The 14331-nt window shown below is 42.2% G+C and overlaps 1 protein-coding gene across 3 annotated transcripts in view; it reads left to right on the top strand.

Annotated features, from left to right (window-relative positions):
* Positions 1-7324: 7324 nt before the first annotated feature.
* LOC132114531 (cadherin EGF LAG seven-pass G-type receptor 3-like) overlaps positions 7325-14331 on the top strand; it is a 40829-nt gene continuing 33822 nt past the window's right edge. For 2 of the 3 annotated variants that reach the window (XM_059522691.1, XM_059522692.1), the window contains exon 1: positions 7326-12439. In XM_059522691.1, coding sequence (XP_059378674.1) covers positions 7591-12439 — 4849 coding nt within the window. In that variant the 5' untranslated portion in view covers positions 7326-7590. Of the gene's footprint in view, positions 12440-14331 lie in introns of all 3 variants that reach the window. The other variant, XM_059522690.1, reaches the window with a different exon arrangement.

Below are 14331 nucleotides of genomic sequence, written 5' to 3'. Positions count from 1 at the left end.
CACACTCGAACAGGATTAGTTGTGATACATATCATGGTCGAGTCGACTCGTGCCCTTGAGCTGTTGACTAAAGTGTGTTTAAAACATGGTTTATGTTGAATTCTAAGTGCTCTGAACCTCACTGATAGGAATGAGTCAAATCAAAGACTCCCATCTAAGAATGACTTTTCCCTCCGTGGAAAACGTTAAAGGCAGAATTTATTTGATCATTAATATTATTCAAATTTAAAATAATAAATATAATTTATTCCTGTAATGGTAAAGCAGAATTTTCAGCAGCCATTACTTCAGGCTTTAGTGTCACATGATGATTTGGTGCTCAAGAAACAAACTTTTAATATATAATTATATTGGCAAGTATTGCATATTTTTTGTTCTTACTCATATTATTGCCTTAGCACACAATACAGACTAAAGGTGATAAATTAGATCACCAATTTCACACACTTGTTTTTATATCCCTTCTTTAATCCCATCAAATATCAGCCGAGACTGCAGTGTTGCCAGAACAGTCTGTCTCACCTCAGAATCAAATTAAAACAAAACTGGAGTCTGTCAAGCTTCTAGTGGTTCCAAGTGAAGTCATCTCTCTGTGTGTGTGTGTGTGTGTGTGTGTGTGTGTGTGTGTGTGTGTGTGTGTGTGTGTGTGTTTGTGTTAGTGTGTTTCCCAACAACATGCTGGAAAAAAAAATCGTTCTCAAAGCCTTTGGGTTCCCTCTATCAAACTGAAGCTTAGAGATTGCGGCACCGTATTTGATGTAGATCTCTCAGTTGAAACTTTTGATAGTTTGACAAATTTAGACTAGAGATGAAATCATTTTTGATGGGTTGAGATCGGAGACTGCATAAATCTGTCATTTAAAACTGTGTCAGAACAACCTCATGTGATCTATCTTTAACCATCAAAAAAAAAAAGAAAACAAAATAAAAAAATGTGGAGGGTGGGGTTTGAAATAGCAGTAGGCTGTTTATGGAAATATTGTCTGCTTTATCAATCTGTGTCATACTTTGGCATAGTATTACGAACAGAGTTGCTTAAAATTAGTTTTAGATTGAGAGCAAGTTCTGCTGAGGAAACAGGAGTACGGATGATAGCACAGTCAGTAGTGTATTTCACACTCATCCAGGCTTGTGTATGTGTGCGTTAACAGATAAGAACCTAGTGCATCAGCTTCCTCTTTTCTTTCTGTTTCTCTCTAGCTTTTTCTGTACCTCTGCAGATAAAAAGTGGTTTGAATTACCTACTAACCATTTCCTTATTTTTAGACATGTCATGTTAACAGACCTTCCTCCAGAGAGGGCAATCTCCCTGGTCTTCTGTAGATAATGAGTCTCAAAATGTGAATGTTGTCCCCACAAGACCCCATAAAAAATGTAAAAGAAATTGCCGTTATGTGAAAAATATTAAGCAACAGGTGTGCTTCGGACCACCATGATATGCTTGTTGATGGTAATTTGTTTTTTTTGAGACCTGGGGAATTCATGATTCATTGTCACAGAGATATTGACAAAAATATGTTGTTGTTGTTTTTTATGCTACGTTGAAAAGTTTGGGGTCTTTAAAATGTATTTTTGAAAGAAGTCGCTTATGCATACGAAGGTGCCATTTATTTGATGAAAATTACAGTTATAACCATGATATTGTGTTATTTTAATTTGGCGCCATTGTAATATCAAGCAATAATTCTCTCTCTCTCTCTTTCTCTCTCTCTCTCTCTTCCCCTCCCTCCTTTCCTTCCTCCCTCCCTGTGTGTGTGTGTGTGTGTGTGTGTGTGTGTGTGTCTTAACTAGGCATGGGTCTGTCAGGTTCAGATCCAGCAGCTGGGTGAGAAACTAGCTGGATTGGAGTTTAAGCAGATCTAAATCCTGAGTAAAACGGCTAGATACCTCTCTCATCTGATGCTAATCCAATTTAATCCCAGTTCACTTTCACTCCAAGCACAATTAAAGTGGCTTCCAGTCGATCTGAATTCAGTCCAAACATTAAATTCACACTCGAACAGGATTAGTTCTGATTCATATCGAGAAAGACTCGGATGAGCTAAGCTGCCTGTGACTGAAGCGTGTTTAAAACATGGCTGCTCTATAAAGGCATTTATATCCTATGCTGGAACAAATGAACATGTTGCTCCTCTTTAGATGCAATTGGATCCAGTAAGATTTGTTCTCATTAATATAATAGGACATAATCTTTAGGGTCCTATTAAAGGCACATAGGCGGTTCTTTTTCATTAATTTACACCCTTTTTAAGAGCTGGCATAAGAAGCTTTTTTTTCAGTTTTCAGATGTTTTAATATATGCATGCTCTTATTGATGGTTTTATGTGTTGTTGATATTAATATCTTAATATTGAATTATATATTTATGTATAAATATGAATGTGTTTTTGACATTTTATTTTTTTTTAGGCAAAATGCTCATATGTGCTTCTCTTTTTTATGAGTAAATATTTCATGTTTATCATAATTTAATCATCTGTAATTTTTCATTTTAGTTCTCTATGATAGTTTAGCATGGGAAGTGCAGTTTCATATATGTATATAGTGTATATATCTACATGTAGAATCTGCTGTGTCTGTACTTTTTCTTTGAATGTATGGGGAAGGTGATAAAAGAGCAAGAAAATATTTATAGCTGCTTTAAAATAACAATTTTTCTTAAATGTCACCCCTCTCTGCCTATCTCTCTCTTGATTTCCCTCTTTTTTCACACTATTAATTTGTTCATTCCCCTGCCCTTTTCTCTTTTCCGTCCTCATTCCCTCTTTTTTATTCTCTCTATTTTTTTATTTGCTGATTTGGGTCACTGGCTGACTAAGAGACAACTCACAGCTGGCCTATAAACAGCCTTCCCCCTTTCAGCAGCATTAGCTCACTCTCTCTCTCTATCACACACACACACACACACACAGACACACAGTCTCCTCTCACTCCAGCATTCAGCGGCACAAATCTCTCAAATCGTTTGCCATCATTTGTTTACTAGGTCTTTTAAAACAAGCTTTATGAACTACGCTCTTATCCTCTGTGTGTTTATATCAAGAAATATTTGCTTTTTCCATGCTGTTTTGCCTTAGGCTTGAGTATATATGCACATCTGTACATAACTCAACACTGTTCATCTTTAAATAGTAAATTTGCACAATCATAATTCTATATTTTATTTCCACAGTTATTATTAATATTTAAATGTATTGTCTATTCCTAGGCTGTAGGCTGTGCATTTAAATGTGCCTCAATGTTTTCAATCTTATGTTTTAGGTTTGCAATACTGTTAAAATATTTTATTACTTTAATATTTTATCAAATGCAATTTTAGAAAATGTTGCATAATTTAATAATTACATAATTACAATATTTAAGAAATAATTCAAATATTTTAGCCTGAAATATAACATTTTAGACAATTTTATAAATATAAAATACATTTTAATCTATATTTTCATTTTAATCCATTATGACCTTTTCTTTTTGTATTTCCAAAAATATAGAAACATGTATTACTTTATAATTTTACAATAATTCAGTTCATCAACTAGTCTTAATCATCCAGCGGTGTTTGTGTGGTCATTTTTCAGCCCATTGCATTTATATTTCTTTGCTATGATTCACCATTCTGTCGGAATAGACAGCGAAGAGCAGACTGCTGTGTTTGTTTATGAAATGGGAGTGATGCATCAGTAATGCGATGATAACACGTTTTGAAGGGTGCGTGTGGGCACGGATGGACTAATTCCAACTTTTTGCATAGGCCTATTCCATGTTAACGAATGAGCAACAGAGAGTGTGGTCTGCTCTAAGAGTCATTCAGAAGTTAAATTACAAGAGCTCCATGTCGGAATCCAATAACCATGCGGCAGATAACGAACATACAGTGTTCATAATCCCATAATCCTCTAAAATTGCTAATGACATCACTATGCTCCCGTGCAACAGTGCGACGAGTTTTTGCACGATGTGGCTGGGCTTGCTAAACTTGCTTTGCCTTTATGGCCTGAAACTGGGTGTGGAAGCCACATTGAATATTCAGTTTCAGCTCACGTGCACATCATTTTAATTAATTCGTGCTCACCAGGCACAGATTTGAAGGGGTCTCATAACGCTCAGCACACTCCGCCCATTTGAAACCATATGACTTCAGTCGTATCTCAGGGGCTCTGTTTGTGTCTTGAGGAGGCGGTAGTATTTTGAGAGACAGATTAAAGTGTGTGTAGGTGTCAGAGAAATAGAATGCTTGAAATTTGTCTTTGTTGGTATACAAAGTGAGTGTGCATTATTAAAACTTAACTTCCTGCATTGTCGGTACATGCACCCATGCTTAGGTGTTTTAGGTAATGGCAAATAAAAAATGGCCTTCACAGTATGTGCTCGATTATCTGCCAGTCCCTCTCTCGCTTGTGAATATGTATTATTGCCTCCTGCCCGTTCAGGCCCAGCCGTGACAGATGCTCACTGGGCCGAGGCCACCTGCTGCTGAGGCCACAGGGGAGGGGTTAGCGGGGTGAGCTGAGAGGACAGCAGGGTTGTGCATATGGGGGGAGGGAGGGGTCCGCCGGATGCAAGCAATTACAGATTAACAGTGGTGGTGAGGCACAAACACAAACCCCTTTTCCTGATGGAAAGTACCCCCTACTTTTGCCGTTCCCATGGTAACTCTTAGAATAGCTATGGCTAGCTGACAGCTTACCTGAATGTGTATGTGGGTGCATGTGTGTTAGGGGCCCCCAGGTGTGCTCTGTGAAGTGTGCGCCCCGTTAATCCGCAGGCTGGATTTTTGGGGATTACAAATCAGACCATTAGAGCTCTCACACTCGCTTCTCTCTTGTCATCTCAAAACCTGCTCCCATAAAGACTGCATGGAATAGAGTATCTTTTTAGTCCTGTGAAGACAGGCATCTTATAATATATTATTATTATTATATAATAATTTTGTCCAACGCTATATTTAGTATGTCAATGTTGATGCAGGCGTGAATTAAACAAGATTTCACTTGAAGTCCATCAAAACTGAACATGGTTGTCATGGTTTTGGACCACAGAAATACATGTGACTGTTTTTTTTTTCACTCGCTTTGAATTCCATCTTCAAAATCCTCAGGTACCAGCACATGTGAGCCTGAAGCGATGGATCTCAGCTTTCAGCAGCACACCAACTGAGCCCAGGACATGAGTACTGTCTGTGGGTCTGAACAGATCAGGTGTTGTATGCTCATTTTAAAATGGTTCAGGGATTTTTTTGAAAAACATGTTAAATTAGGTCATGTTTTGGAGATCTACACATTGTTGCATTCACTTTAAGTAACTTGACTTCATTGTATTCACATTTGATCCAGTATTACTGGTATGGAGATCATTGTTTGTAAATTGTTTAATTTTAATTATTTTGACTTGTTGCATTCACATTTGATCCATTTATGCATTTGGCAGATGGTTAAAAGTGACTTATGCATACATTTCCTGGTAATGAGACACATGACCTTGGTGTTGCTAGAGACATGATCTGCTGTTTGAGCTACATGAATGCTCTAACATATAATTCCTAATAAAAATAGTCAATAAAAAGTCTTATCATCACCCGCCAGTGTACGTTTTGAGAAATGAGCGGAAATATAAGCCATATGAGCTTTCATAACTTGCAAGAATTTGAATTATGGATTCCACTTTATTTGGGGAATGATGTGTAACACTAAATATGATTGCTCTTCCCATGAGGCTGTTTGGCAAGCCGGTAAATCGCAGGAGGGCTGATCAGAGTTACCCGTCAGTCTATCAGTCAGGTTTCACAGAGGAAGCTCTCAGTTATGGGAATTCCCCTCCTCCTCACTTAATGTGATTTAGGGCTGCCATGACTGTGTGATATAATACCATCAAGCATCTAGACACACAGGCACACCCGCAGCACTAAAGACTAGACACGAATCTCATCCTCCACAGTCAATGAGGAAAATTTGCAAATCATCTTTTTCTGCTTAGACATCACTGGTAACTGCACACAGAAAGCAAAAGCCCTTTACCACAGTCAGCTCTGCTCAGCTCAGACTACAGCACGTGAACAGTAGGGCGCGAGGGCAGCTTCTCTTGAGAGAGAGCGCGCGCGCGCACGGTATAATTGATCCGTATGAAATTTTCAGCATCCGTGGATTCGTTGCAACCGTGTCAGTGGCAGGCAGACTATGCGAGACACAGATTGGAATGTTTTTTTTTTTTTTTACGCGCAAGTCTATTTCTGACTAAGCGTGGATTTCACATCCGCCATTCGGGGCTGTGACACGCTCCTCTGAAATTTACCCACATGCAGTGTGTAAAACAGGAGAAAAATCATAGTTTAAAAATGTCTCCATGTAAAAAAATGCATTGAAAATGAGACTGTGACTATACAGAGTAAGATAGCTGGCATGGGAAATAAATGTGATATGAATTAAATAAACTGAATAATAATAATAACAATAATAATAAATGAATGGCACCGACTTGTTACAGCTACTCACAGAACTACCATCCGCCCACAAACCCCCCACTGACCTTAATATACAGGGTTTTTTTTCGCACACCAAAGGTAAAAATGAGATTATGCTTGATATTTGTTGATTATATTTTTTGTAGTTAATGTAGAACAGAATAAAATAAACGGTAAAAACAAAAATAATAAAATAGTAAGGCTAAATAAAATAAATAAGTCTTAAAAGTTACCTTGCATATGCCGGGGAAATTATAATAGATTTAACTGCACATTGCATGCCATATTTCTGTAAAACAGGCCTACTAAAAAGGAAATAAAAAATATGAATGACTGTATGGTTTTATTCATGTTAGCCTACATTTTATGTTGTTTTGTTAATGTTTATTGCATTATGTTAGTTACATTTTTGTTATACGGATGCTGTTTTATTATAAGTTATTGCTCATGTAAAAGTCACTAATGATAGAATTTGATACTTCATAACACCTTTTGTTACAGGTGTTATTGAGGAAATCAGTGTAGACCTATATAGGCTATTGCTAAGATACAAAGCAATGCAGTACGGTATTAACATATCATTTGAATGAAATGTATGGATTTATGGAATATTTATTAAATATAAATTATCTTACATTTCCACGTTCTATATCTAATTAATGCTATTGCTTTCACTTTGATATTGATAGGTTGTCACATAGTAGCTAGGCTACCTGCGGTAGTCCAGCGGTGGACATGGCGTCATCTGAGTGAAGAAACGGCCATGCGCACGCTGGAACGAACCATTCCCGTCTCAGAGAGAGAGAGAGAGAGAGAGAGAGACTGAGTGAGAGAGGAGAGAAAGAAAAAGCGAGAGGGGGAGGAGTGAGGGTAGCACCGGGTTCGCTGTGAGCCATGTTGGATGTGAATGAGAGATGCTGCGCTCGTGCCGCTGCTAGCTGGAGCTCTACCAAACACCGAGAATAGATGCGAGCTTCCCGGGATCACCGAGCGACCGGGGAGCACGGCGGAAGGAGTCGGGCGGTGGTGGATGAGCTGGTCACTTAGCCTGCGTTTGGAGAGGGAAAGAGAGACACTTCGGTTCAGAGAGAGGGGAGAAAGGGGGGAGAGAGAGAAAGGATTTCACCAGACTAATGGCTGCACTGCTACTGGACTTGGGCTCGCTTTCGCCACTGTTGTTTCTCCTTCTCAGCTCTTTGTTCACTGTTATCCCGGGGAGGGCACCGGGGCTGTTCTGCCGCACCCTGTGCACCCACCGAGCCCCAGGAGACGCTCAAATCGCCAGCCTGCCCGACGGGACGGTAACGGGGGCTTTGACTGGGGGCGATTGGAAGATCCACCCTGCAGGAACGGTACAGTCTCGAGGACGGGAATCGCAATGCTTACGCTCCTGTGCAGTGGAACCCCCGTCAGATCCGTTGAGACCGGATTACCGGAATTCTAGTGCATGGAAATCAGAACCGGCGGCGCACACCGGACGCTGTCATCACCCGCCTCTTTGGAGTAACGGTGGCAGTGGAGAGAAGGGCGTTGTTTCTCGTGTTCTCGTCTCTTCGGTTCAGTACGGCAAAAAGAGTACTATACAAAGAACTAGAAGGCGCTCGCGGCCACAGTCGCGCCTCGACACTGACAGGATCATTGCACAAAGCGTGCTGGATAACTGTAGAACCGTGGACAGCAAATCCAGGCCTAACCACTGCCCCTGTCACCCAAAACGTGAGTTTGCCGCTGCCAAGACACCAACTTGGCCGTTATTTAAAGCCTATTCTTATTCTAATGTGGTATCGGACGCCAATGGATTGTATAAAGCGACAGCGGACCGTCCCCTTTCAGGCCCCCTGAATGTTATCGATCTCACCAGAGAGGGCTGGAATGGGTCAGACGTTAGGAATACCCGCGGGTGCTCAAAACCGAGTGCGTGGCAGCTCTCTCTAGGGCTTGGAAGCAAAGCAAGCAGCTGTCTCGAGTCACACCGGAACACAGGTTGTTCTGAAAGGCATCCAGACTGGCACAGCAGTAACTGGCACCGGTTTAACATCTCTCTGAGGCGTTACGCCGTTCGTGGAAGGCAAGCTTTGAGTTGTTATTCTTCAAATAACAACTCAAAAGTAGAGTTTGTGCATGCAAAGTCTGAACGGAATAGTCCACAAAAGTCTCCTTGTGCACTCAAACGGACTGATGCTCGGGATTTAACTGAGACTCGTTTTGATGACAGAAAGGCTTACTCTAATGAATCAACTGGAATCAGCACTGCTCAGTTGTACATCGGCGTTGTACAAAACACTGAGTCATCTGCTACTGGCTCTCCCAGGGGTCATAATGCATCACATATCTACCTCTTAGTCGAGCTAAACTTTCTTAAAAGTTTTCGTGGCTCACACATTCACACGCGTGCAGAGCGCGCGAGAGAAGTTTCAGCACCCACACAATGGACAGCGCCGGACTCAGCGCATGAGCTCGCTTACTCCAGTCAATATACTGAAAGTTTGTTGCTTATGAATTGGAATAGTAACAATAACAACTGCGACAAAAATCGTAATAATAACCATCACAACAACACCAGTCCTGGCGATCAAAATGCAAATGAAACCCAACATGATCCTGACAGCGAAGAGAGCGACTTAATAAGAGGGGAAAGCGCACGTTATCCTTGCTCCAGTGCACGTGCAGAGTGTGGCGACTATGACAGCTCAACCGCCGATGGGGGAGCCACGCGGCCGCAATTAAAATCCGGTAAACGGGTGTCATTACAAGATGAGGGTGTCAGTCAGCAAGAGGAGCAGCTGGAAGTCGCGACTGAGTGCGGTAGGAGGGAGGGACAGATAGAGGGCGGGATAAAAGGAGAGGGTAAGGAGGAGGGTGTAGAGGGAGAAAGAGAGAAAAGCATGGAGTGGGTGATTGCAGAAGACACAAAGGAAGAGGCAGTGTTAGAAGAGAAAAAAACACTAAGAGAAAAAGGTCAAGGCAATGGCACCTCTCAGTCAGACAGAGAGAGTGTTGAAAACAAAGAGGGAACCTGGACTGAAAAAAATGAGCTTAAACATGAAAGTGTAGATGGGGTGGAAAACACACAAAAAGATCAGTACACTGCAAAACAAAAAGCAAGAGAGAGTGATGAAGTTCAGAGAGAAGAGGAGCAAGAGTACAACGAAGAACAAACAGGTGTCCCTCCTGTTGGGCGCTCCCGTAGAGCTGCTAATAGGCACCCCCATTTCCCACAGTATAACTACCAGGTTCAGGTTGCTGAAAACCAGCCTCCTGGTACCTCAGTCATAACTATGACAGCTGTGGACCCTGATGCTGGTGAGGCAGGCAGACTCAGTTACAGCATGGCTGCTTTAATGAACAGCAGGTCCATGGATTACTTCCAAATCGACCCAATTACAGGCCTTCTCACCACCACCCACGTTCTGGATCGAGAACACATGGACCTGCACTACTTCAGAGTTACTGCCACTGACCATGGCTCACCACACCTTTCTGGAACAACTATGGTGACCATCACTGTGGCTGATCGTAATGATCACTCTCCCGTGTTTGAGCAAACAGAGTATCGCGAGACCATTCGAGAGAACGTGGAAGAGGGATATCCTATCCTGCAGCTGCGAGCAACAGATCTTGACTCACAAGCGAATGCTTACATACGCTACAGATTTATTGGAGAAAGTGCAGCAGTTGCACGTTCTGCGTTTGAGATTGAACCCCGATCAGGCTTGATCACAACACGAGGTATTGTTGACAGAGAAGCAAATGAACGTTATACATTGTTGGTGGAAGCAAGCGACCAAGGGAGAGAGCCAGGCCCACGGTCTGCTACTGTTAGTGTCCATATCACTGTGTTGGATGAGAACGACAATGTTCCACAGTTCAGTCAAAAGCGGTATGTGGTTGCAGTTAGAGAAGATGTCCGGCCACATTCTGAAATACTCAGAGTCAGTGCTTCGGACCAGGATAAAGATGGGAATGCTGCTGTGCACTACAGCATAATCAGTGGGAACAGCCGAGGGCAGTTTGCGATTGACAGTGTTACTGGAGAAATCCAGGTGGTTGCACCGCTGGACTTTGAGACTGAACGGGAGTACATGCTACGGCTGCGGGCTCAGGACAACGGCCGCCCACCTCTCTCCAACAACACTGGAATTGTAAGTGTGCAGGTTACTGATGTCAATGATAATCCACCAATCTTTGTATCCACACCTTTCCAGGCTACAGTGCTGGAGAGTGCTCCTATCGGTCACTCCATTCTCCACATACAAGCTATTGATACAGATAATGGTGACAATGCACGCCTGGAATACCGTTTAACAGGAACTGGCACGGATACACCATTTGTTATCAACGCTGCCACTGGTTGGGTCACGGTGAGCTCAGAACTTGACCGTGAATCAGTAGAGCACTACTTTTTTGGTGTTGAAGCGCGAGATTATGGTGCCCCACCTCTTTCCGCCACAGCTAGCGTTACGATCACAGTAATGGATGTTAATGATAACCGACCAGAATTTCTACAAAAAGAGTATTATGTCAGACTAAATGAAGATGCAGCTGTTGGAACAAGTGTGGTAAGCGTAACCGCAGTTGACCGTGATGTAAATAGTGCCGTCACATATCAAATCACTGGTGGAAACACACGTAACCGTTTTGCCATTAGCACAGCCAGTGGCGCAGGACTTATCTCACTAGCATTGCCTTTGGACTACAAACAGGAGCGCCGCTATGTGTTAACAGTCACTGCCTCTGACAGAACTCTCCACGACACCTGTCAGGTCCACATCAACATCACAGATGCCAACACACACCGTCCTGTATTCCAGAGCGCTCATTATTCAGTAAGTGTGAATGAGGACCGGCCTCCTGGCAGCACTGTGGTGGTCATAAGTGCCACAGATGATGATGTTGGAGAAAATGCCCGTATCAATTACTACTTAGAGGACAATATTCCACAATTCCGTATTGATCCTGCAAGTGGAGCAATCACACTTCAAGCAGAACTAGACTACGAAGACCAAATGACTTACACGCTTGCCATCACTGCTCGTGACAATGGAATCCCTCAGAAATCTGACACCACTTATGTGGAGGTCAATGTTAATGATGTAAATGACAACGCACCTCAGTTCCTGAGCCCCAGATATCAGGGTGGAGTCAGTGAGGATGCTCCACCTTTCACTAGTGTCCTGCAGATCTCTGCTACTGACCGTGATGCTCATGCCAATGGCCGTGTCCAGTATACGTTCCAGAATGGAGAGGACGGTGATGGTGATTTCACAATAGAACCAACCTCAGGAATAGTCCGGACAGTCAGGAGACTTGACCGTGAAAGTGTTCCCTTCTACGAGCTGACTGCATTTGCTGTGGATCGCGGTGTCCCACCTCAGCGTACACCTGTACACATTCAAGTCAGTGTCATGGATGTCAATGACAATGCTCCAGTCTTTCCTGCTGATGATTTTGAGGTTCTAGTGAAGGAGAATAGTGTCGTTGGGTCTGTCGTAGCTCAAATTACAGCGACTGATCCAGATGAGGGCCCAAACGCTCAGATTATGTATCAGATTGTGGAAGGAAACATTCCAGAAATCTTCCAAATGGACATTTTCTCAGGAGAACTCACTTCTTTAATTGACCTTGACTATGAAACACGGAACGAGTATGTTATCGTTGTCCAGGCCACATCAGCTCCGCTAGTCAGTCGTGCCACAGTGCGCATACGTCTAGTTGACCAGAATGATAATGGGCCCCAAATGCAAGACTTTCAAATCATCTTTAACAACTTTGTATCCAATCGATCCAACACCTTCCCAAGTGGGGTTATTGGACGAGTTCCAGCCCATGACCCAGATGTTTCGGATCATCTCTACTACACTATAGACCGTGGGAATGAGTTGCATCTGCTGCTGTTGAACCACACCAGTGGGGAGATCCGCCTCAGCCGGAAACTGGACAACAACCGACCACTGGTGGCCCCGATGCTCATCACCGTCACTGGTAAGAGCAAGAGGGGGAGGGAGGGAGGAAGAAATGGGGAAATGAGGCAAGGGCTATTAAGGTCATAAAGATGAAATCAAATCAGGTCAAATTGGTTTTGCTAACTCTTTTCTACAGTGCTCTATTGTGAAATATTGCTGAAGGCAATGTGTCAGTGTGGAAAGTCTATGTTAAAAGAAAAATAGAAAGAATAGAAGATATCTTCAGAGAAAGCTGACCCTTGACTTGCATTTTTCTCTGTAAAGACATTTAGCGATCAATGTAAATTACTTTATGCTGGAATGATTTCTACTGGCATTAGCAGGTGTTGTAACAGGAGTCTCATTCGTAACATGAGAGTGTGTAAGTGCTGAGGAGAGCATTGTTCGACCACAATAGCTGATGTTGTTGATGGCATTGCTGGTCAGTGTAGATAACTGTGGCTTTTAGAAGGTTACAAATGGTTATACAGTCAAGGTGACTAAAATGGTAAATTTAAGTGTGTAATGTGTAAGTTTTGTGCATATTTACCACTTAGAAAAAACCCTACTTGAACTATATTGCTGATTTTGTTAGGTGTTTTTACCTTATCTGGCAGTTATGTGCAGTTGTTTGTGTACGTATGTGTGTGTAAGGCATATAGGTTGGGGAGTTTATAAGACTGCAGTGTTAGACAGCTCAGTTACCTTCTGGTAAAATTCACTGCTCTGAGGAAAACACGTTTCAGTTTACATCCCCCTTTTGCTCTTCGATTCTCATTCATTTTTCTATTTCTCTCTCCATCTTTTTCTCTTACAGAACATATTTTTCTGTTGGGTTAAATAGTCAAAATATGTGTTTCTAAATAAGTGGAGTGGCTTTCTTCCACGTTGTACAATTTAATCAGAGTTTTGACGTCCCGAAGGAAATGGAAGGTTAAGTTGAAGGAATTTCCTAATAAATAATTCTTTTGTATTCCACTTCATACAGAGAAACAGCAGTTACAGTTTTCTAATGAGCACAGCTCATTGTCTGTAAGATGAGCTGACATAGTTTGAAACTCAGTGTCGCTTTTATCTTGTTATTTCCAAGCAAGGCAGATGTGCTTAAATTTATGTGATTAGTTTATTTTGCTATTCCCTTAATGATGTAATATACAAAATGCACATTTGAAGTGTAGCCAAAACCATATTGGTCTCAGAGAAAATGCATGCGTACCAAAATGAAAGTGTGTGTATGGTAAAAGTAGTTTAAAAGAGGATTACAGGCCTCTTATCTTGCATGCTAGCTCTCTCTCTCTCTCTCTCTCTCTCTCTCTCTCTCTCTCTTTCTCTCTGTGTGTGTTCTACTTTACTTTGATTGTAATAGGACGTCCTTAGGGGTAGCCTGGCTTTGAAAACAACAGAGCACAGTAAACAGATGTCAAACCAGTGCCCAAGATTTTGTGTGCGTGCTTGGTTAATCAGATGGTTTAATATTCGTTCATGCAGGCATCTACAATGTTTATGCCTACATCTGGGTCTGTTTGTGTCTTTATACACATGTGTTTGTGCATGTGAGTAAAAGCATTTAGTTGAGTGCCTTTTGGGCTAATGGGGGTAGTAGGGTGACCACCCGTCCTGCGTAGTGCGTGCGCGCACAGCGTTTGAAGCCCAATTTATGCGTCCCACAAATTGAGACTGTGTCACGCATAATCAATGCTTGCTCAAAACAAGTTGGTCGCTCTATATCTTCGAGTCCCAGGCAGCCAAACGAACATTACTTGACAGTTCAGCACGCTACTGTTGCCACACCCACCCCTCAGTTGAACTGACTCGTTGTCAACTTTTTCGTTGTTGTCTTGACAGCGCACGCACGTGCATACCAGACACACTGGGAAGGAACTTTTAGATGCATGCTTTCCAATTCGAAAAATGGAGAAAGTGAGGCACCGC

This window comes from Carassius carassius, chromosome 34, assembly GCF_963082965.1.
Source record: "Carassius carassius chromosome 34, fCarCar2.1, whole genome shotgun sequence".
NCBI lineage: Eukaryota > Metazoa > Chordata > Actinopteri > Cypriniformes > Cyprinidae > Carassius > Carassius carassius.
The sequence above is the reverse complement of the archived record's forward strand: the minus strand, read 5'-3'. Positions and strand labels throughout refer to the sequence as shown.